This window comes from Musca autumnalis, unplaced genomic scaffold, assembly GCF_047663935.1.
Source record: "Musca autumnalis isolate F117 unplaced genomic scaffold, ASM4766393v1 scaffold_3, whole genome shotgun sequence".
Classification (NCBI taxonomy): Eukaryota; Metazoa; Arthropoda; class Insecta; order Diptera; family Muscidae; genus Musca; species Musca autumnalis.
Genome location: NW_027411866.1, coordinates 35,805,014 through 35,826,895, shown reverse-complemented (window position 1 = coordinate 35,826,895; position 21,882 = coordinate 35,805,014). Strand labels below are relative to the sequence as shown.

The window sequence follows — 21,882 nt, the reverse complement described above, 5'->3', positions numbered from 1 at the left end:
AAAATACAGTGTTGTATTCGGTATTTGTGCAAAAAAATCCAACTCTACTCAAAAAGTACCAAAAGTTGCAACTGTTTTTGCAACAGAGTTTGTCGTGTTTTACACGTTTACGATTGGTCGTATGAGATTTTATGGAGTTAGTAAATCTAAAGTTATTTGGAAATCATAAAATTATTAATTTTTTTTTTTCATTAGACACTTTTTTAACAAAAAGTACGCTTGATACCTTGATACAAAAATGTATCAGTGTGTGTAAAATATACCAATATGAGCAAAGAGGGGACGATACCTCATGCGAGAAATTGTAAAAGTGTTAAACACGACTTTATTAGTTATTTTGTATGTATACGTAAACAAACATCAGCTGACAGTTTATATCCTCGAAAAGCTAAGTGTAACCAGCAAAGATTAACCCACTGGATCTATTAAACCCAGTGGGTTAACCTTCAATAGTGTAACCGGGGTATTACACTTAGCTTTTCGAGGATATAAACTGTCAGCTGATGTTTGTTTACGTATACATACAAAATAACTATTAAAGTCGTGTTTTACACTTTTACAATTTCTCGTATGAGATATGGTCCCCTCTTTGCTCATATTGGTATATTTTTCACACAGGCATACATTTTTGTATCATGGTATCAAGTGTACTTTTTGTTAAAAAAGTGTCTAATGTAAAAAAATAAATAATTTTATGATTTTCAAATAACTTTAGATTTATTAACTTCATAAAATCTTATGCGACCAATCGTAAACGTGTAAAACATGACAAACTCTGTTGCAAAAACAGTTGCAACTTTTGGTACTTTTTGAGTAGAGTTGGATTTTTTTGCACAAATACCGAATACAACACTGTATTTTTGGTGGATTTGTGCCGGATTTAAAATAAACCCTGTCGTGAGAGGATTTAATTTTTGTATGGCAAATCTGGTCAGATTTGACCAGATTAAGCAATAAATCCTCATAAAGTGGGTTAACCCGGCAAAAAGCTGTAGTGTAACCGTACTAGAATGTCGTGTAACGTTTATGCCAAGTTTACACTTGCGCTCCAAAATCCACTGGATTTCACGAAATCCTGAAATACACACCGGTGTTTGCACTTATTTTTTGTTGATTTCAAACATATCACAATGATTAAGGTGCTGCGCAGCTGATCGAACATGAATTTTCAAAACAAGTTGTTGTAAATTGAATTAATCATCAAAAATATACGACAGTATAGAACTTTACAACTTTATTTGGAAAATTATCGTAAAATTATCTATATATCGTATTAATTGTGTATAGTACCAACAAATGAAAAAATAAAAAATAATGATTTTATCGTTGAGACTTCGTTATAATAAATTTTGATATATAAAAGTTGTGCTCAGAACCTGCACAATATTAGTACTTGCAGTAGTTTTCCCGTTTAGTGCTAAAAATGCGTTTCCGTACTCCGAAATCTAGCAAGACTTGCACTTCTCTTTAAACAAAAATAGCGTCGTGATTTCGTGCGGAATCAAGCAAAATTTATCATGATTTCGCATACAAAAATGAAATCATCTCATTTCGTGATTTCAGCAAAATCAACATCGAAATCACAGTACACATGATATACAACCTTGCTTTTGCCTAAAAAAGTACCAAAAGTTGCAACACTTTTCACGTATCACAATAAACAAGGAAGATGTGCGAATTGCTGCAACAAAAATTTTAGTACCAAAATTTGTAAACAACGTGAAAAAATATTAAATTACTTTGTTACAATGCTATTTTTCATTGTGTTCCCATACTTTTTTAGTGGTAATTTTAGAAAATAGATCGAATTGTCAAAAATTTCTCCCCCATACAAATTTCTTAAAAAATACGGGAACGGAAAAATGACGGAAATTGCAAAAACTCCAGCAGAAACGTCAAAGTCAACGTATCAGCTATAATATTAGATAACAATGAACATATGAATATGCTTGCTGCTACTTTCTACTAGGCCAAAATTGTATGGCAGACAACAGGAGAAGAGAGATATGTTTGAAATCAACAAAAAATAAGTGTAAACACCGGGGTGTATTTCAGGATTTCGTGAAATCCATTGGATTTTGGAGCGCAAGTGTAAACTTGGCATTAGTTAGCTTTACAAACTGCGAATGAAATCGGTTGAAAAATAGATGAGTTATGGAATTTTTTGTGTTTTAACTTTTTGGCTTTTATTTTATAAAAGTTGGTACCTTTGGGCGTATGATTGTAATTTGAATTTGTCTACTTAATAATTACGCACAAGGTACCAAACTTTTATAAAGAAAAAACCAAAAAGTTAAAACACTAAAGATGGCATAACTCACGCATTTTCCAACCGATTTCATTGGGTTTCCCCATTTTGTAAAGCTAACAAAATTCTTGATAAAGGAGATAATTACGCTATTTGGTGTCTTCTACGCAGCCTGGAGCGAGAGGGAAAGCATTTTCCCGTTTATTATTGCGTTTTTGTCACACTTAAATAACTATAACTTAAACATTTGCTAACAGATTTTTTAAAATTAGGTCTTGTTCGAAAGACAAGATGTTCACCTTTTAAATAAAAAAATAGTCTGTAAAAGTCCATTCTGGAAAAAACAAGTTATGTCCGATTTATGTTGAAAATCCAAGAAACCAAGTTTTTCACTACATTTACCGTTAAAAATCAAAAAACGAAGTGACCCAAAAAAACCAAAGGTATTTTCGTCTTCCATGGACTCCCACAAAACTGAATATAAGTATCAGAACCCCCGCAAAAAAAAAATTGTCAACTTTTGTAGCACAGTGTTATTAATGTTAATTATTTTGTGTCTTTACCAATCGCTTACATATGCAAAAATCTTAAATTTAACGTGCGTGGACACTAAGTCTGTGTTTAGACACACAAATTTCTCGGGAAAGTAAATTGAGTTTTTGGGAGAGAGCGGAGAGGAAAGAGCTCCTCAATACTCTTTCCTACCCCCTATTGCCTAAAAACTGAATTTACTTTCCCGTGTGTCTAAACACGGACTAACGAAATTGGTTTCAGGAAACCTTGCTAGTCTGACCATCGACTAACCCTGCATTTACAAGTGACAGGACAGTTGAGTACATGTATTGATTGTCAAAACCCCAAAATTTGCCTGTGTGACGTAGGCGTCCAGACAACTGCAAAGGAAAATCATCGATTTCTTATTGTTTTCCGTTCACAAACTTTGTTTTTGTTCATGTTCTTTTGTTTTCAACACTTTTTCATTGTTATTTCACTTATTTTTTATAAAAATTTCAAAAATTTGTTAACCCTACTGTCTGTGAAAAAATGATGGACAGCTGGAAGACAACCGAAAAATGTATGTATGTGTTAGTAAATCAGAGTTGTATTTGAAGACAAACTGTCTGGTGTAAACGCCAAGTTACCGACAAAAATCGGTAAAATTAAAACACAAAATTATGAATGAAAAATTCAAATAAACGTTGACAACACTGTTGCTATCGGTAGTAATTTTCGACTACTTTTTATTTGTCGCTAACTTAGTCCCAATTTACATTAGGCGAGTTTACTTGCGGCAATTGTCAGTTTGATGGAGAGAGAGGTGAGGTATATGGTAACCCTTTGCCTCTCAGCCCCCTCTCTCACCTACAAACTGACAATTGCCGCAAGTAAACTCGCCTAATGTAAATTGGGACTTACCTACAAACATCGTGAAGTCCCGAAATTATAAGAATTTTAATTTTACCGATTTTTGTCGGTAACTCCAAAAATTAGTTAGTCCCGGGCCACACTAGAGTAATTTCAATGAAATTTTGACATGAAACTTTGCATTTTTTGGGAAAAATTCATAATTTTAAGAAATTAGTGTACGCGGTTTCATGTGTTCTGCAATTTTGCTTTGTTGCAATATTCGTATGAAAAAAACGGACCGTTTTATTTTACATTTTCTTTTAGTTTCATGTCAAAATTTCAGTGAAATTACTCTTAATGTGGCCCGGGACATAGAGAATCGCACCACTGATTACCAATTACCATCAAATCCTGTTCTATAAAATTTAAACTAATCGTTCTAAAAGTTTTGGTATAAAGATTTTATTTTATTTGCATTTAATACAAGTTAACAGTTACAATGGTAAGTAATAAATATGGAGTATAATTCATTTCACAAAAATAAAGGAATGTTCAGCAAAAATTAATTAACTTTCATTAAAAATTCGTTCAAAAATTGTCCATTTCATTTAAAAGAATCTATTGAAACGATCGTATTCGTATGATGTATACAAATGGCTGACAAAATTTGAAACTTTTAAATTAAATAAATTTACTAAATCTAAACCAATTGATATTCGTATCTTCAACGAGGGTACCAATAACATTATTATTGGTTTAATACAACCATTATAGGCAACATTTACACGAATTTTACCAATAATATCATTTAGTTGGCCATCAACTGTCTTTATAACTGATGGATAACAGGGATATATTTCCAAACGATTTCTTTGAACAAAATCAATACAGCCAAGGCCCAAACATGTTACTTCGCTACCGGTATCAATAAAACCACGAAAATGCCATCCATTTACGAATACATCAATACAGTTGGCACTATTGTGATATTCACTTATCATAGCTTTAGCGATTTGTTTGCGATAATGTACACGTTGTTTGTGATTTTCTCTTACTCTTGCTATTTTCTTCGTAATTTTAGATTTGGTTGTTGTATTATTTTTAATATTTTTATTACTATTATTATTGCTGTTTTCATCTTTAGTTTCCTTATCGTTATTATTCGATGATAAAGATTGCAATTCTTTCAAGACATCATCTGTCAAATCCTCTAAAATATCATCCAATAATGCAATGAAGTCATCGGGACAATCTTTTATGGGCATTTTTGATTTTTCACCAGTTTTTGTTGCGTTTTGATTTTCTTGTGATCCTTTTCCTAAGGAATCAATTTTTGTATATGTCCGTGACATTCTTTTAGCTAGAAAGAATTTTTCTTACTGCTAAAATGGAAAGAAAAATAAAATAAAATATGTTCTTATTCCATTTAGATGAAAATACGAGTCGTAATTGTTGCTCTTTTGTGGGTTAAAGAAATTGTACGCTTTTCAATAAGATAGCACGGCCGTGTTCTCACAAATGTCAACACTGATCAGCTGATTTTTTGCCGCCAATGTGAAGTATTTTTTTACTTCTTTAACCTTTGGAAATAAATCTAATATTTTCGAAACAAATACAGGATTAGCAAATTTTTGGGACTGTACTCACCGATATTAGTAAATATTATATAAAGTTTCATATATTTCCGCAATTTAATTGAATTAAATTCACTCACACACAGATCCTGCCTGCTTGTTTCAATTGGAAAAAAATACTACTTTTGAAGCAGCTATTCGCATAGTTGTATAAAAACGGATCAACGTAAAATAACGTCATACGCCATTAACAACAATACCGCAACCAGAGTTTTTTTGCGATCCTCACAATTACTAGCATTGTTCCAGAACTAAAAAGGGCATAAATTGAATACTCTACCAGCTGGCGGATAAATCTGAAATGTTTACCACAGGTAGATCTTTACGTCCTGATTACAAAAATATAAAGTTTGTTGGGGGGAAGTCCACACTTCCCGTGATATGAGCCTCTGAAGATCCGAAAATTCCCTTGTTAAAGAAAGAAAAAAATTAAATTAAAAAAATGTTGTTCCCGTGCTCTAAATTGGCTCCTGTCCATAGGAGAAATTCTCAAATCCCCGGCCGAAGGACGGCTACTTAGAAAAAACTTACAATTTAAAAAAATTCAGATTTTTTAAAAAGTTTTTACACATTTGTGCCCAAAATGTGTTCACCAAAAAAGTTGCAAAATGTTCTCTCCTCTTTGAAGAAAAATGGCGGTGAATAGCTTTCTCTTTAGAAACTTTTTACACGACAAATTTGGGCGAGCAAAAATGTGCAAGATGTTTGCCGGCTTCTTTTAAAATGTACGATTTTGTAATAGCCGGGGTTCGTCCGGGGATATAAGTCGTTTTCCTATGGACAGTCCCAAATTTCGGCAACGCAAACATTTTCTTGGGGCCTGTGTGAAACTTTCTTTCAGAAAGGGTATATAGAAGCACATTTTCTTTCAGAAAGGGTCTATAAAAACACAATTTCCTTCAGAAAGTGTCTATAGAAGCACATTTTCTTTCAAAAAGGGTCTAAGAAACACAATTTCTTTCAGAAAGAGTCTATAGAAGCACTCTTTCAGAAAGGATACATAAAAACACTCTTTTTATCTGTGGTAAAAAATCATAAGAATCCGAATGGTGCTGCCATACGTTGTTGTTTAGTGACGACTAGATGGTCTTAAAATTTCTGTGTTACCCTGTGTTTCAGAGAAACTGAGATTCTCTTCACATCCACGTTATTTTGTGTTTTTATTTTGGTTACACGTGAAAAGTTTGTATCAGAAGAATTGAAATAATTTTTTGGGAAAATCATGAATAAAAACAAAAAATCTGGATTGAAATCTAAAACCGTGGAGGATGAAGTAACCAAAACGCTACAGACTACGGAGAAGCCAGCAATGAAAAACAAATTGGCAAAGAAGAAAAATAAATTGTTGGATGGAAAGAAACAGAAGAAGGAAAAGGTGGAAAAGGAGGACACTTCTAAATCTCCTAAAGTCAATCAAGTTGAACAAAATGACGAAAAACCCAATCTTAGTAAGGCTGAGCTGAAAAAGATTGAAAGGAAAAAGGCTAAAAAGTTGGCCCAAAAATTGAGGAAAGCTGAGAAAAAGGCTACTGGTGGTGACAAAAATAAGATAGAGAAACCGCCACAACAGCCACAAGAAGATAAGAAAGAGGATCAGGATAAGGCAGAAAAGAAGAAGAAGGCAAAGAAACGCAAGCTGGAAGGGGATGAAGAAAAACCCACAAATGCAACAGTTGATGAGCAGGGAAAAAATAAGAAGAAAAAGAAACAAAAGAAACCCAAATTGACAAAAGATGAGGTAGCAAATAACACAGAGGGGGCGGCGGAAAAGGCAACAGAGCAACCAACCAAACCAGACACAACAAAAGCCGCAACCGACTTATCCGAACGTGTGTTGAAGAAAAAAGAAAGAAAACTGAAGAAACGTGAAGCATTAAAAGCCCAAAAGTTGGCTGAAAAGAGCTCCCGCGATCCTGCTCAAGAAGAGGCAACAGTATTTGTTGGAAACTTACCGGTGAATACAAAGCGTGTACAAATAGCTAAATTGTTCAAAAAGTATGGACCGGTTCATGCTATACGTTTGCGTACTTGTGCTGGAGAAATCCTCCATAAGCATAAAATGCGCAAAGCTGCTGGTGCTCTTAATGCTTACGTGGTGTTGCCAAGTAAAGAAGCCGCTGAAAAGGCTTTGGAATTAAATGGCACCGAACTCAAGGGAATGCATTTGCGTGTAACCAAATCCAGTTTTAAGCACTCTGCCTCAGCTGAAGAGTCCAAAGAAGAAATTAAGCGTACAATTTTTGTGGGAAATCTTAAGTACTGTAAGTTGTGAGAAGAGAGGATGAAGTTTTGGATTATTTATAATTGTTTTTTTTTTCTTTTCCAGCTGCCACAGAAGAGTCTCTTAGGGAGACTTTTAGTAGTTGCGGAGAAATAGAGTATGTGCGTTGTATACGTGATGGTGACAAGGGTTGCAAAGGTGTGGCCTATGTCCGTTTCAAGACTGCCGATGCTGTGGGTTTGGCTTTGGAGCTGAATCAAACCCTTTTAGATGATCGCCCAATTAATGTTGAACGTTACAGTGTTAGGAAATTGGGAGCCAAGGAACAGCGTGATGCCCAGACAGCCAAAGACAAACATAATCCAAAGGACAAGAAATTCGTTAAGGGTGCCGGTGACAAAGCCAAGAAATTCAATAAACCCAAAGATTCAAACAAAAAATCTGGCAACAACAAATCTCAAGATGATGGCGATGATAGTAAAAAGTCCAAGAAAAGTGAATTCCGTGGTGTCAAAGTTGAAGCCTTAAAGAAGAAGATGAAACAGAAAAAGAAGAAGCCAAATCAGGCCATGAATATTGCCAAGAAAATAGCACCCAGACCGAAAAATGAAGATTGAGTGTTGGGTGTAGGGAAGTATGTAAAGAGTTCTTGAAGTAGTTAATCTTAGTTTTTCCTTTCAACGGAATTATCTTTTAATTTTACTTTATGGAAAGTATAAACAATCTACAACCCCAAGCCACATATGGAGAGTGGCTTTTAAAAGAAGTCAAAATTTTGTGTTGTTTCTTCTCTCCTTAACTGTATTTAACGCAATTTTTATATTATATTAATATATGGTAATAAAAGAGAAGTTGATAAGTAGTACAAATTGATATTGTTTTAATTACGAATCAGTGGAGAAAGCCGCTACCAAAACATTGCATTTTCGAAGACAATTAATTAGGCCATGGGGTGGTTACCCAAAAAACTAAACCGTTCCTTAGCAATAAGTTGCTTTTCGAGGATTTCACCGATATAGGAGCTTTAGATTTTGGGTTCTATGACCAGTCGAACTTTTTCCACTTTAATTTTTGTGTATAAACTGAAATGTTCAGGGCAATCATGAATACTTCCCTCGGTACTTTTCCCCACGGCAAATAATTTAAAAATATGAAATTCTTTAAAAATCAATATTTTAAAATGAAGAAAACTATTAGAATCACCTAACTGGAATATACTCGCCTAGTCTACATAAATATTCCTTTTTTGGACATATACGAAAATAAAAAATCGTGAATTTGGGGAAAGGGAATAAATTCCACACGGAATTTTTATTCATGATTGCCCTGGTTATGTATCCAATGTCCCTCGTTCTCGTGAGAACACCCCAGCGACGTACCAGTGGATAGATACCGAATTTACCCGGAACCACAACTGATGAGGATTTCATAGCACCCCAAAGCAAATCTGATACATCCATGTTTCACCAAATATCTGAAAGATTAAAAACCCGTAACCACAGAAAAACATATACAGAAAAACTTACTTTCTTAATGTCCCATAGCAAGTTGCTTCTTTATTTTTACTTGTATATCAGTGGGAAATTTACTTGCCGCCACTTTGGCACATTCTATACAATAGGTGCTCTTAAAATAAAAACTACAAGCTGTATCCTTGCATACCATTTCATTACAATTAATACAATGGGCTCCAATGGCTATAAAATATTCCGGTTTAGATTTCCATTTAGGTATGGGCGGTTGAAAAGGGTCTCGCATAATATATGTGGGTTCACTAAACGTTAAACCATAAACAAAAGAGGGGTCACGACCAAAGTAATGTACCTTTTCGTGCAGACCACATAGTTTACAATGGAATGTTATACGTTCATCGATATCAGGTTCTTTGGTTTCTTTATTGTCTTCTGCTTGAGGTTCTTCTGTAGTCTTTGTTGTTGTTCGTTCTTCTTGAAGTTGTTCCTCGGACATTATATTGTTAACGTAAGATATTCATAAATTTGTAAACGTTGATTTCAAAAGCTCAAGCTCAAGGATACAATTAGTAAGGTAGATGCCTCAGCCCAGCTGATCGAATCTAAAACGTCAAAAAACTATGAATTCGCCATGAAAAATCAAAACAAAAAACCATATGATTCGGCATGGTAGAACCATGGCCCAATAATAGGTCCTCCATCAAGCGAATTCAAAGAAAAATGAAGATTTTAAATGTCAAAATTTATAAACAGAGGCGAAAAAATTGTTGAGGCGAACTTCTTTGTTGTCAATTCAGGTAGATACATACAAAACATTTTCCGAGAAAAAGTTGTTGCCGTAGTTATTTTTGTTTGACGAAACAGAAAATACCAGCTGATCGAACTTGAACTCCTAAAATAAGTTATTGTAAATTAAATTCTCATACAAACACAACAAATGTTGGCATTTTACGTGTACAACATTAAGATTATTTGTTTTCTTTTTTCGAGATACATCTACCTGTTTCTATACAGTTCGACATTTCAATACCTCACAGCGAATTCAAATGACAAATATGAATTTTGACAGCTCAAATCGAAATCATCTGATTTTGCCGGAGGACCTATAATTGGGCCATGGGTAGAACAAATAAAAGGTAAAGTAAATACTACAACAAATACAACTCAACAACAACCACACTGAAATTTGTTTTTGTTTGTAAACCTTAGTGTCAACGTACATGTAAACAAAACAAGGAAATGTCTATAAATTATTGGAATTTAAAAAACTAATAATTTTTCACATTTGATTGAATATTTTGAAAAACATGAATGAAAACTCGTTAGATTTTCAATTTGAATGTTTCCATATCATTCCACTAAATGCATAATTTCTCGCAGGAAGTAGAATACTTGCAAAAATGTTTCGGGTTGCTGGTAATTCATTGAAAAAAAGCTGTTTCAATCGTTTGCTTTTGAAAACAAAAAAGCACATGTTTATTAGGGCTTTATTCTTTTCAAGTTTAACAAAATACCACACATATTAACAAATATTGTACCGCCTCTATAAGCGGCGTTTTAGTGTGCGGCATGTCGTTCGGACCTGGAGGAGGTTACATGTCAATGATATGAAGCCATCTTTATGGGAAATAGTTTTTTCTGATGAATAAATTGGTTCTTCAAAAATATATATCCCTAATAAACATCGAACATAGAAATAAATACATAAAATGTCGTATGGAATTTGACACTAACACTACAACCCAGTTCAGTCAGCTGGGTATTGCTGCTACCTTTTCTTGTTCTACCATGTTGATTCGGTAAGTAAGAGATAGCATGTCTACACTTTATAGACAAACACAAGACAAGACGATAAAAAGAGACAACAAGAGACCATTTGGCGAAAATTTTGACAGTTTACATTACAAAAAAAGTTGCTTTGTTGCAGCAATTCGCCGATGCATCTACCTTTCTTATTGTACCATGGTGCAATTACAAAGGTAGATGCCTCAGCCCAGCTGATCGATTCCAAAACGTCAAAAAATTAGTAATTCGCCATGAAAAATCAAAACAAAAAACCATATGATTCGGTAATTAACCCAGATAAAGCCACTGGTCGTTTAAACGCCACAAAAAAATGGTTGAAAAAATTGACGTAAAACCCTGATTTTTTCGAATATTTTTGTGGGGTTTTTTGCATTTTGTTATAGTACTGTCTGTTATCTTGCTTTTCACGCTTATAAGGCTTCATTTGATCTACGCATTTCCACGCAATTGGCCTAAAACCCAAGCTATTCAAAAAAATCGACTTTTGATGAAAAATTTTAATATGCGATAAAAATGTAATCATAAATGTTAGAATCGTAAAAAGTCAGGGACTTGTTAGGAATATAGTAAGAGCATTTTCTCACCCAAAAACCAAGGGATTGGCATGTAAGTATACACCAATATTACCCTCCAAAGTTTTTGGCACTTTTAAAGGAACGCCCGATTGCAGGAAAACTATACGTTTTAGAAAAAAAAGTTATTTTTTAAAAAATGCTTAGAAAGTCTCAAAGATATAATTTTCATAAAAAATTTTAAGTTTTAAGTGATAAAAAGAGACAACAAGAGACCATTTGGCGAAAATTTTGACAGTTTACATTACAAAAAAAGTTGCTTAGTTGTAGCAATTCGCCGATGCATCTACCTTTGTAATTGTATCATGATTTGTACATGCTACCTCTTTTGCTTGGTTTACATTTACGAAATCCACTCGATTTCAACTGTCAATTCCTTTGCGTATACGTCAAATGAAATCGAATTGATTTCAGATGAGTTTTCATTTGACGTATACACAAAGGAATTGACAGTTGAAATCGAGTGGATTTCGTAAATGTAAACCAAGCATTACTTACCGAATCATATGATTTTTTGTTTTGATTTTTCATGGCGAATTCCTAGTTTTTGACGTTTTAGATTCGATCAGCTGCGCTGAGGCATCTACCTATTTAATTGTATCATGAATTGGGTCATGCAAAATCAGATGATTTCGATTTGAGCTGTCAAAATTCATATTTGTTATTTGAATTCGCTGTGAGGTATAGAAATGTCAAACTGTACAGAAACAGGTAGATGTATCTCGAAAAAAAAGAAAATAAATAAACTTAATGTTGTAGACGTAAAATTTCAACTTTTTCTCGGAAAATGTTTTGTATGTATCTACCTGAATTGACAGAAAAGAAATTCGCCTCGAACAATTTTTTCGCTTCTATTTATGAATTTTGACGTTTAAAATCTTTGTTTTTCTTTGAATTCTTTGGGCCATGTTTTCTACTAATTTGGAGATCAGATCGTACATAAATTGTGACTTTATAAGCAGCTCTCAGCATGCTTATATGAAAGGGAAATCGACAGAAACAGCGCTACATGAGGTAGTAAGTTATATAGAGAAGAATATGGATAACTTGGATCACACATTGGCCGCTTTTTTAGACATAGAGGGAGCGTTCAATAATGTGAAGCTTGAAGCCATTCATTCTTCTCTAGAGCTTCTGAGTGTCCCCTCTATCCTAATCAACTGGATTGACAGAATGCTGGAAAGCAGACTGATCAATTCCAGTATTGGAGAGAGTTCCGTAAGGAAGTCAGTCACTAGGGGCACCCCACAAGGTGGAGTCTTATCTCCACTGCTGTGGCTTCTAGTGCTGAATGGGATACTCACAGAGTTTGATAGACTAGGGACTAAAGTTGTAGCATACGCTGACGACGTTGTCCTTCTAATTAGTGGAAAATTCTTGTCGACGCTGTCGGAACTGATGCAGGGTGCGTGGTTAAGCTCTCTCGCTGGGCTCACCACAATGGTCTTGGGGTGAACCCTGCGAAGACTGAGCTGGTGCTATTCACCAGAAAAAGATATATTGCCGAATTTGTGCCGCCAACGCTGGATAGAGTGCGGTTGGATCTCTCTACGGAGTCGAAATACCTGGGAGTGATCCTGGACCATCGGCTAAGATGGAATAGGAACACGGAGGAGCGCACCAAGAGGGGTTTAATCGCGCTTTATTCCTGCAAGAACTCCATAGGCAAGAGCTGGGGCCTCAGACCACATGTAATACATTGGCTGTATAGGACAGTGGTCAGTCCCATTCTGACCTATGGTTGTCTCGTTTGGTGGCATGCCCTAGGCAATAATTCCAATCTGTCCAAATTAGCTACTGTGCAAAGAGCTGCGTCAGTACTCGTTAATGGAGCAGCAAGAAGCACCCCTCAGGCCGCATTGAATGCCATACTGAACATCCAACCTATGGACATACTTGTACAGTATCGAGCTTCACGATCTGCCTTGAGGGTTAAAGAGCTAAATCTGTGGCGTGGTTCACATCTTGGACATGCTAGTGTTCTACAGCGGATATGTAGCCAGATTGTACTAAGAGCCAGGGGGGATGAGACTGACTACATCTCATCAAGCCTGGACTTTGACACAGCTGAAGTATTAATCCCCGACAGGAGTGAGTGGACACGAGGCAGACCACTTCCAGACAGTCTGTCGATCTTTACCGATGGGTCGAAGATGGAAGAAGGCACGGGATCTGGTGTGTTTTGTGAAGAACTAGACATCAGGAACTCATATAAACTTAATGACAATTGTAGTGTTTTTCAGGCAGAAGTTTTTGCGGTTTTGAAAGCCTTGGAATTAATAGTGGGAATGACGAACCTTATAGATAAGGCAGTCACTGTTTATGTGGACAGTCAGGCTGCCCTAAAAGCGTTAGGGTCATACAGTATTAAATCCAGGATTGTTCAAAGATGCAGGTCTCTCTTAAAAACATGTAACATAGTTGTTAGGTTTTGTTGGGTTCCAGGGCATTGCAATGTTGAGGGAAACGAGATAGTTGATGAATTGGCTAGAAGAGGATCTCAATCCTCGGACCTCAATGTAGAGGATAGTGTCAAGCCACCTCTCTGCTTCTTCCACGACAAACTCAGTAAGCTCCACGCAGAGAAAACCGTTAAAGTTTGGCAGGATGTGCCTGGTTGTAAGGTATCTAAGTCAATCCGGCCGGTTATCTCATGGCGTAGAACTTCGTCCCTCCTCTCGCTGTGCAAATCAGAACCGCTGTGGGGGTAATAACCGGTCACTGCGGAATAAGATCCATGACTAGCAAGTGGGATGGCAATAACATTGAGTACTGCAGGTTATGTGAAGATGAGGAGGAAACAGAGACAATCGAGCACCTTCTATGTAGATGTCCTAGACTGATGGTCAAAAGACATAGACTATTTGGTGAACATGTGATTGAATCTCTTTCCTACTTCGCCTCTATTGACCCTACGGTGTTGGTGGTTTACTGCAAGAGCCTTAAGATGCTCTGGGGCAGGCCAGCATAGACCTAAAACCATAAGTAATTTAAATCGTAGTTAGCTACTAAACCATCTTCCCTCTTTAAATAACCTGACTTCTCGAATACAGTCACTAATTATTCTAATTATTCTTACTCTTCTCTCTTGTCATACCAACTTCCGCTTCCCTTCCTGTCCAACCTTTCCAACCTAATCATCTTCCTCCCATACAGCACATCACATCAACAGACATATATCATCACCAACAGTCACACAGCACCACATAGCTCTATCCACAACAGGCACCACATCACTTCGTCGGTGTCATGCTTAAGTGTTCCATACGCTATTTTTGACTTTTTGAGATACAGGTGGTTTCTAGGGTTTTCCGGTATGCTCTTTCTGAATTTCTAGTCGGCTTTCTCCTATCTGCTCTAGTTTTCGAGATATCCACGCCTCGACGGAAAAGCATAAACTTTTTTCAGTTATGAAATTAATATTTTAAAAATTTAGAAGTTTAAAAACACATTTTAAAAATCAGAACTTTAATTTTCGATTTAGAAGTATTTAATTTATTGAGGCAAATATGGAAAATTTTTTTGTCACTTTGTTCCCTGTGATTTACAATATTTCACATTTGTGTCATAAGTGCGGATATGGAACAAATCGACAAAAATTCTTTTTTAAAAAAAAATCTCTATAATTTTTATATTCCAATACATATTCCTCTACATTTTTGCAAATATGTTCTATATACTATTATTAAAATTTCAAGTCAAAAATATAAATATTTGCTTTAGTCAGCTCCACACAGTTGTGACGCAAAACATTAAAATGCGATTATCTCAAAACGGGCAAATGGCGTATGGAACACTTAAGCATGACACCCACGACTTGTCTTCCACACCACCACACACTGTCATCATCTAAATAGCCACGCATCATCATCTACAGATATATAACATATCTCTTTGCACAGTCATCACCTGAATGCACAAATCACCATATAGCCATCAGTTACACACCATCACCATCTACAACCCAATCAACATCAACACACATAGCCATATCCATCATCTAAAATCAAATAGCCCAAATCACACATCAATACAACATCTTTCACCTCTACAACACACATAATTCAATAGTTTAGATGATCACAATGGACCTCAAGGTCTCCGAGTGGAGTAGCTGCCAACATGGCAGTTGCGCATCCTGAATCTAACCTAACCTACTAATTTGTTTAGCCATCTATAACCAAAATTTGGAACTATTATCATATGTTTTTGGAAAATGCTTTTCTTCCTGTCCTATTTGTATACGTCTTTGTTGGATTTGTACAAATTATTTGGTCTGTTCCAGTACTGCATGAATCTGCTAATTTTGACTATTTTTTTTCGATGACATAAAGGAAAAATTACTATCGTAGTAAAAAGTAGTAGCTTCTTGCAGGTTCTGGAACAGAGCAATTGAGTAAACGAACAGACCTATACTTGCAGGTTCTGGAACGGAGCTATATTTGTCAACAGAGGCCGTCATTTTAAAAGATGTCACATAAATAATCGTGGCAAAATCGATAGTCGACTGAATTTCAAAACCAAAAAGTCGACTAATCGAAAGTCGACCTCCATATCCCTAATTTGTACTTACGGTGAAAGAAGAGAAGTGGACAAGTTCTTATTGACAAAAATCGAGAAAATTAATAATTAATTTTATGGAAAATCATTAACAATTGCTTGCCAATTGTTTAAGTACATGATTTTCTACAACAAAAACAATAAAATCAACGTTGAAAAGGAGAAAATTGAATGTGAAAAAATCAAACAACATTGACAAAAGAAAAAAGTCATTGACAAAAGACAAAAAGAAAAAAAACATAAGTCAGCAACAACAACACGAAAACCAAGAAAAAAACCTTTTAAAACAAAGAAGATAAAGAACAAAACAAAGTGTGAAAAAAGCAATCGGAAAATAACAATTCACAAACGGAGAATTTATTTTGTAAGTTTGATTCGCTTTTACATATTGCAAAAAAATAATTTTTCAAATATATTTTTTATATTTTTAATCAGTGTAAATAATCTACATTCGTTGCGGTGGTTGGTGGCGAAGTTAGTAAGTTAAAAGCAAAACAGCAAACAAAAGATAAATACAGTACACGAAAAAATACGAAAATAATAAAAACAACGCGAAAACGGAATAGCAAATACATAACACCAACAAGAGAAGAAAAAATTCTTTGTTTAATACACAAAAAAATTGTTTTAATTCCGCCGCGTCGCGAAAAAATTTTCTTGTGTTCGTAAACGAAAAGAAAAAATTTGCAAACAAAAACACAAAAGAAACAAATTGTTAAGTGGGTGTTGTTGTAAAGAATTCTGTTCATATTTTTGGAAAAAAATACAAATTTTTTAACCTTTAGTTTTAGCAAAGAAAAATATTTGTCATCGCCAGCCTTGCAAGGAGAAAAAAGCAGACGAATAATTTGCACCTTGCATATTTCGAAGTGTTAGGTAAGTTCTTCAAGATATGGGTGATCATTTTTTATTTCGTGCGGAGGGTTTATTGGGTGAAAAAAATTCTTCTCCACCTTAGTATATAATATATTTTGTTGTTTTTGTAATAATTGTCCTTGCAAATGTCACTTTGTCGTGGTGGCAATGTTTTGCTTTTTCTTTATTTTTTTTTTGCCACACTTCTCCCCTCGATTCAATCTGCTGTTTCATGTCTTTAATTTTTTTCTTGCTGGACTTTGTACTTCTCTTGACTCTTATGCCGGTTTTGGTTTTCACTCGACTGTGGTTTGCTTTGCCATATAAGTACATAAATGCATTCGATATTGCAACCCAAATGTAACTATTATGCTTTTGGACCAAAAAAGCTGGAAATGTTGTTATGTTTCGTTTTTATATCTTTGTATTCGAAAGACCCCAAGTCAGAGTCAGATAATTGGGAAGGTGTTATTCGGGGCAAGACCATACTTCTCGAAGATTCTTTTATAAGAGTCATGGCGGAGAAAGCAGCATTGGTATTGCCGCTTGGTCTGCTCACCTTATTTTTATACAAATAAGGCTCCTGGACGAGGCAGATGTCGATCAACTACTGCAGAACTAGTAGGAGCTTTGCAATGATGCATTACCTTCCTAATACGAAGTTTAGCACTCACTCCCTCACTTCTTACATAGTCTTCTCCAGACTTGTCATTGACAAGTCCGTCGTTCTTCGGAAAGGAGTTTAGAATTCTCCACTTTCTCATCTGAAGACCAACGCTCTGCTTCTTTAGTATTCTGTTCAGCTCCATGGAAGAAGGAATCTCAAAAACAGGTACAGCCGACTATTCAATATTCGACCCAGCTCCATTTAAGGACAGGTACAGCTGATATTTGTTATCTGAATAAGAAAATCTACCGATTCCTTATTCTCGCATCTAATGACATTGAGTCCCTTGTACAGGGCTGCCTGTCTGGCCTATCCGTCCGTTGCCGTCTGATCCATAAAGTCTGAGATGAGAATGTCGCAGAGATGACCATTAATTATCAATGACTTTACCTGGCAACTCGTCATTTCCCTTGGACCAGACCATCTCCCCATAATTGTCTCCATTAACAGACCACCCGTTTTCATTACCTCTGAATGCCGCACATTCGTCAATCATAAGAATGCTGATTGGCCGGGTTTCAGAGAGTTCACCAATCACCGCGTCAGAGAATTGCCCAATCCTTCTGATGTTCGGGTAGCGGAAAGGACGTTCCGAGACATCATCACTGCTGCAGCCGCTCGCCATATCCCTGCTGGTCGAATACCCGAAGTAAGACCAAACTTCCCAGCAGAGACGACGGGATTAGCAAATGAGCGTGATGAGCTTCGTCGAACCAACCCCAATGACCCCAGAGTGAGGGAGCTTACACTGGAAGTTAACAGGCTGGTCGTCGAGCATAAGCGGAACAAGTGGTTATCATCATCTGAAGAGTTGCAACATTGGAGCCGTTATAGGTGAATTGTGGGCAACGGTTAAGTCACTCTCGAAACCTGGAAGAAGGGAAGATAGGACCTCAGTAACGTTTGGCGACGTTACATTGACTGACCCAAAGAGGTGCGCTAGTTTTTTCAGTCGACAGTTTGTCGAGCACCCCGAGATTGACAGGGCGAAGAGAAGACTATTACGTCGCATCAGATCTCTTCCTGCCGAGGAGGAACCACCACAGTTTACAATGGATGATGTTGCCAATGCCATTAGGAACGCTAAATCATCCAAAGCGTTGGACCCTGATGGAAACTCCATGGTAATGCTGAAGCAGGTGGATGAGCCGGGAGTGGAGTATCTCACTAAAGTTCTCAACTTGTCGCTAGCCACCCTCGTTGTTCCCGAAGTCTGAAAAATGGGCAGGGTGGTCCCACAACGGAAGCCCGGCAAGGATGCCAGCAAAAGTTAATCGTACAGGCCGATTTCGCTTTTGTCGCCCGTAGCAAAGACCCTTGAGGCCTTAGTCCTCCCCAGTATCAGAAATAGCTATCAAGTTGCCGATCATCAGCATGGATTCCGTAAGCACGCCATTACCACACATATTTGTCAAGGACTTAACCAGAGACGGCCGGGCAATAGAACAGTGATGGTGGCGCTTGACTTATCAAAAACATTTGATACAGTCAGGCACTCCAAGCTGTTTGAGGACATTGAGCAGACAACCCTCCGGTCAAGCTTGAAACGTTGGATAGTCAATTATATGTGTGGATGCCAGTCGTACGTGGAATTCAGGAACAAGAAGTCCAAACCCCGTAGAGGGAAACAGGGAGTTCCCCAAGGTGGGGTGATATCTCCGGAACTGTTTAACCTCTACCTATCCTGTATTCCGCCTCCTTCAGACGGTATCGAGATTGTAACGTATGCGGATGATTGCACGATCCTGGCGTCAGGTACCTATACTGATGACATCTGTGAGAGACTGAACAACTATTTAACTGATCTTACCACCTTTTTCCATTCGAGGAATATGCAGATTTCTGCCACAAAATCAACAGCCACTCTGTTCACCACAGGGACAGCGCAGTTTGGAAGAGAATTGAATGTCGTGGTCGACGGTAGCAGAATTCCGACCACAAACTTCCCCAAAATTTTAGGGGTCACATTCGACACTATTTTCACGTCGTGCGCGCACGCCACAGCGACAAACTGAAAGTAGGAACCAGGTCCTCAAGTCCCTAGCCGGCAGCACTTGGGGTGCAGATAAAGAAAACTTGTTGACCACAAAAAAACGCGATAGGTCGGTCTGTGGTAAGCTATGCGGCGACAGTTTGGTCCCCGGGATTATGTGATACGAATTGGAAAAATATTCAAACCTGCCTGAGAACAGCAACAGGGTGCCTCCTCAAGTCTTCAGTGGACCATCTACATGAGGAGGCAAAGATTCTTCCAGTAAAGCAACACAATGAGATGTTTTCGTTGCAGTACTTGCTTGGGTGTTACCGTGAGAGCTATCCCAATCACCATCTTGTGGCCCATTCAGGGAGATCAGGAAGGATATCCATGCTCTAGAGGGAGAGGTCCAACGATACAGGAGAAAACCCCTAGATCAACAGGCATATCAAACAGGATTGAATAGCATTCACACGGACGCAGTTGCTAAGGCCATAAGCAATTATAGTGTGAATGAAGTCCTCAAAATACATCCCCACTGAACCGAAAACCACAATTGGTTGGAATAAAAGATTTTTCCTTATGGGAAAAGTTTGGCTCCTTCGAAATTATTGTCGTTTTCTTTGTTTTTTTTTTTTTTTTTTATGTAATTAAAAGCGCCTTGACACTGTCCATAAAATGATAGTAACTTGACCACAAAAAAATTACCTTTTTTCTAAAACCATTATCAGCATTTTTTTTTTTACAAAATTCTATTTAATTATTTTTTCATGTGAAAATGTGCCCCCATTATTTTGATGGCATGTGGTTTTAGATATCTCTAAACCTTATAAATAATTTTAAGGAAGTTTACAAAAGTTAGTTTTGGATATCTTTTTGAATTCCGTTTAATTGTATTGTGTTTTTGTTAAAGCCGAATCAGATTACATTCAATGTAAATGTGTCATAATTATTGTCATACATATTTTCCTAATCACTTTTTTTTCAAAGCAAAGAAACAAAATATCTCTTAACTTTAAAATTGAAATAATGACTTATTCAATATTATGATCAATAGGAAAGTTTGCACAAGGTCATAGCTACGAAAAAATAAAAGAAAAGTATTAAATTTTGTTCTTCCCATGAGTTAGAATTTAAAAATTCGTTCTTCTCAAGGTTGGCCCAGAACGTTGGCTATAAATTTTCTTGATAATTATCTTTTTTTTCTTGTACATTGAGTTCATATAATGATTTATTATATTAATTATGATGATGGGTTTTTTTACAATTTTGTATTTTTGTACTTTATATTTAGAAGCTTTAATATTTAATTTATTTATTTGGTAAAATATTAGTCTTCCATCCATTAACTAGCAATAATAGGTCTATTAAAAATTATAAACAATAAATGGGATGCAAATACATATACCAATATTTTTTATTTTTATAATACATACATATATCACAAACATATGTGTACATACTCATATTATTTGTTTATTTCTTCTCTTTCGCCTTCATTTTGTTTATATTTTTCTATGCATTCGTTAAAAAAAGAATAATTTGCAAAATTTGCATTGTCATTTCTGTTTCACTGCATCTTTTTTTTCTTTTTCTTCTTAATCTCAATATCGTATATGTACATATGTATTTTTTGCCACATCTTTGTTTTGCTATATCTTTTTGTTCTATTTAGTTAAGTATTCCTCTGTTTTGATTCTAATATATGTATGTGCAGTTTGTTGTTGTTGTTGATATCATAGACAATTTTATTGTTTATATTTTTTGATTGCTACAAAAATGTATTTTTGTACCACCATATAGGCGATAATGTCAATAATCAAAACAATAATCATGAAGCTGTTCAAGAATCGTTATTCCAATCAATATTTTAACAAAAATTTACGAATTTTAAAACATATTTTTCAATTTTGAAACATACATATATTTTTCTAGGACTTTCAAAGATATTTTAACATTTTTTAAAAATTATTTCTCTATTAATGAAATCAAACTTAACGTGGATGCTGGACCTTTATCCAGAAATTGACGACTTTGTGCTATGTACAAATCCAACACTGGGGAAGCGATTGACAAGTAAAAAAGAATCAGTCGGCTTTGGGTAGAACTTCCCTCAGATTATTACTATTAAAAGCAAAGCCAACAGCGGTGCAACTACGAGGGTCACTCGAAAACCTTCTGGCCTAGGCAACGCACAGTGTCGCCAGGTGTCATTGGACATTTTTTTTTTGGAAAGTTTGACAGTTTTTAGCCTAAGCGTACTCAGGACAGTTTGACATGCGACCATCTGTTTGGTTGTTTTTTTAGTGGCTTGATTGAGACATCTACAAAACATGGTTTTTGAACGCTTTTACAGCATCTTCTGTCGACGCAAATCGTTGACCAGGACTTTTTCCTTGATGTGCTGCAATAAAATGAAGTCACACGGCCAGTTTTGCCGAAGAAACAGGTGACCATTTGCTTCGAAGGACTTCTTCCATGAACAACTTTCGTTGTATTTAACTCGCTTTCGAAGACCCAAACGG

The 21,882-nt window shown here is 36.1% G+C and overlaps 4 protein-coding genes across 20 annotated transcripts in view; 2 read left to right on the top strand and 2 right to left on the bottom strand.

The window, feature by feature from the left end:
- Nucleotides 1-4,203: 4,203 nt before the first annotated feature.
- Nucleotides 4,204-5,591, bottom strand: LOC141398141 (uncharacterized). The gene is made up of 2 exons (XM_073975373.1): nucleotides 5,243-5,591; nucleotides 4,204-4,977 (listed from the first exon to the last, which is right to left on the bottom strand). The coding sequence occupies exon 2, from the start codon at nucleotides 4,945-4,947 to the stop codon at nucleotides 4,204-4,206; it is 744 nt and encodes a 247-aa protein (XP_073831474.1). The 5' UTR covers nucleotides 4,948-4,977; nucleotides 5,243-5,591.
- Nucleotides 5,592-6,353: 762 nt separating this feature from the next.
- Nucleotides 6,354-8,319, top strand: LOC141397557 (uncharacterized). Its single transcript, XM_073973989.1, has 2 exons — nucleotides 6,354-7,490; nucleotides 7,556-8,319. Exons 1-2 carry the CDS (start codon nucleotides 6,452-6,454, stop codon nucleotides 8,065-8,067), a joined length of 1,551 nt encoding a protein of 516 aa, XP_073830090.1. The 5' UTR covers nucleotides 6,354-6,451; the 3' UTR covers nucleotides 8,068-8,319.
- On the bottom strand, nucleotides 8,224-9,681 carry LOC141397558 (cysteine-rich DPF motif domain-containing protein 1). 2 transcript variants are annotated; one of them, XM_073973991.1, is made up of 2 exons: nucleotides 8,977-9,681; nucleotides 8,224-8,897 (listed from the first exon to the last, which is right to left on the bottom strand). In XM_073973991.1, exon 1 carries the CDS (start codon nucleotides 9,416-9,418, stop codon nucleotides 8,981-8,983), a length of 438 nt encoding a protein of 145 aa, XP_073830092.1. In that variant the 5' UTR covers nucleotides 9,419-9,681; the 3' UTR covers nucleotides 8,224-8,897; nucleotides 8,977-8,980. The 2 variants fall into 2 exon arrangements, with proteins under 2 accessions (XP_073830092.1, XP_073830091.1); XM_073973990.1 differs by having other exon boundaries at nucleotides 8,224-8,924; nucleotides 8,977-9,680.
- Nucleotides 9,682-15,805: 6,124 nt separating this feature from the next.
- The window catches only part of LOC141399743 (phosphatidylinositol-3,5-bisphosphate 3-phosphatase MTMR4), a 102,100-nt gene continuing 96,023 nt past the window's right edge, over nucleotides 15,806-21,882 (top strand). For 3 of the 16 annotated variants that reach the window (XM_073979005.1, XM_073978997.1, XM_073978989.1), the window contains exons 1-3: nucleotides 15,862-16,224; nucleotides 16,296-16,579; nucleotides 16,646-16,736. The gene's annotated coding sequence lies outside the window, so the exon portion shown is untranslated. Of the gene's footprint in view, nucleotides 16,225-16,295; nucleotides 16,737-21,882 lie in introns of all 16 variants that reach the window. The other 13 variants (XM_073979006.1, XM_073978990.1, XM_073979007.1 and 10 more) reach the window with 10 other exon arrangements.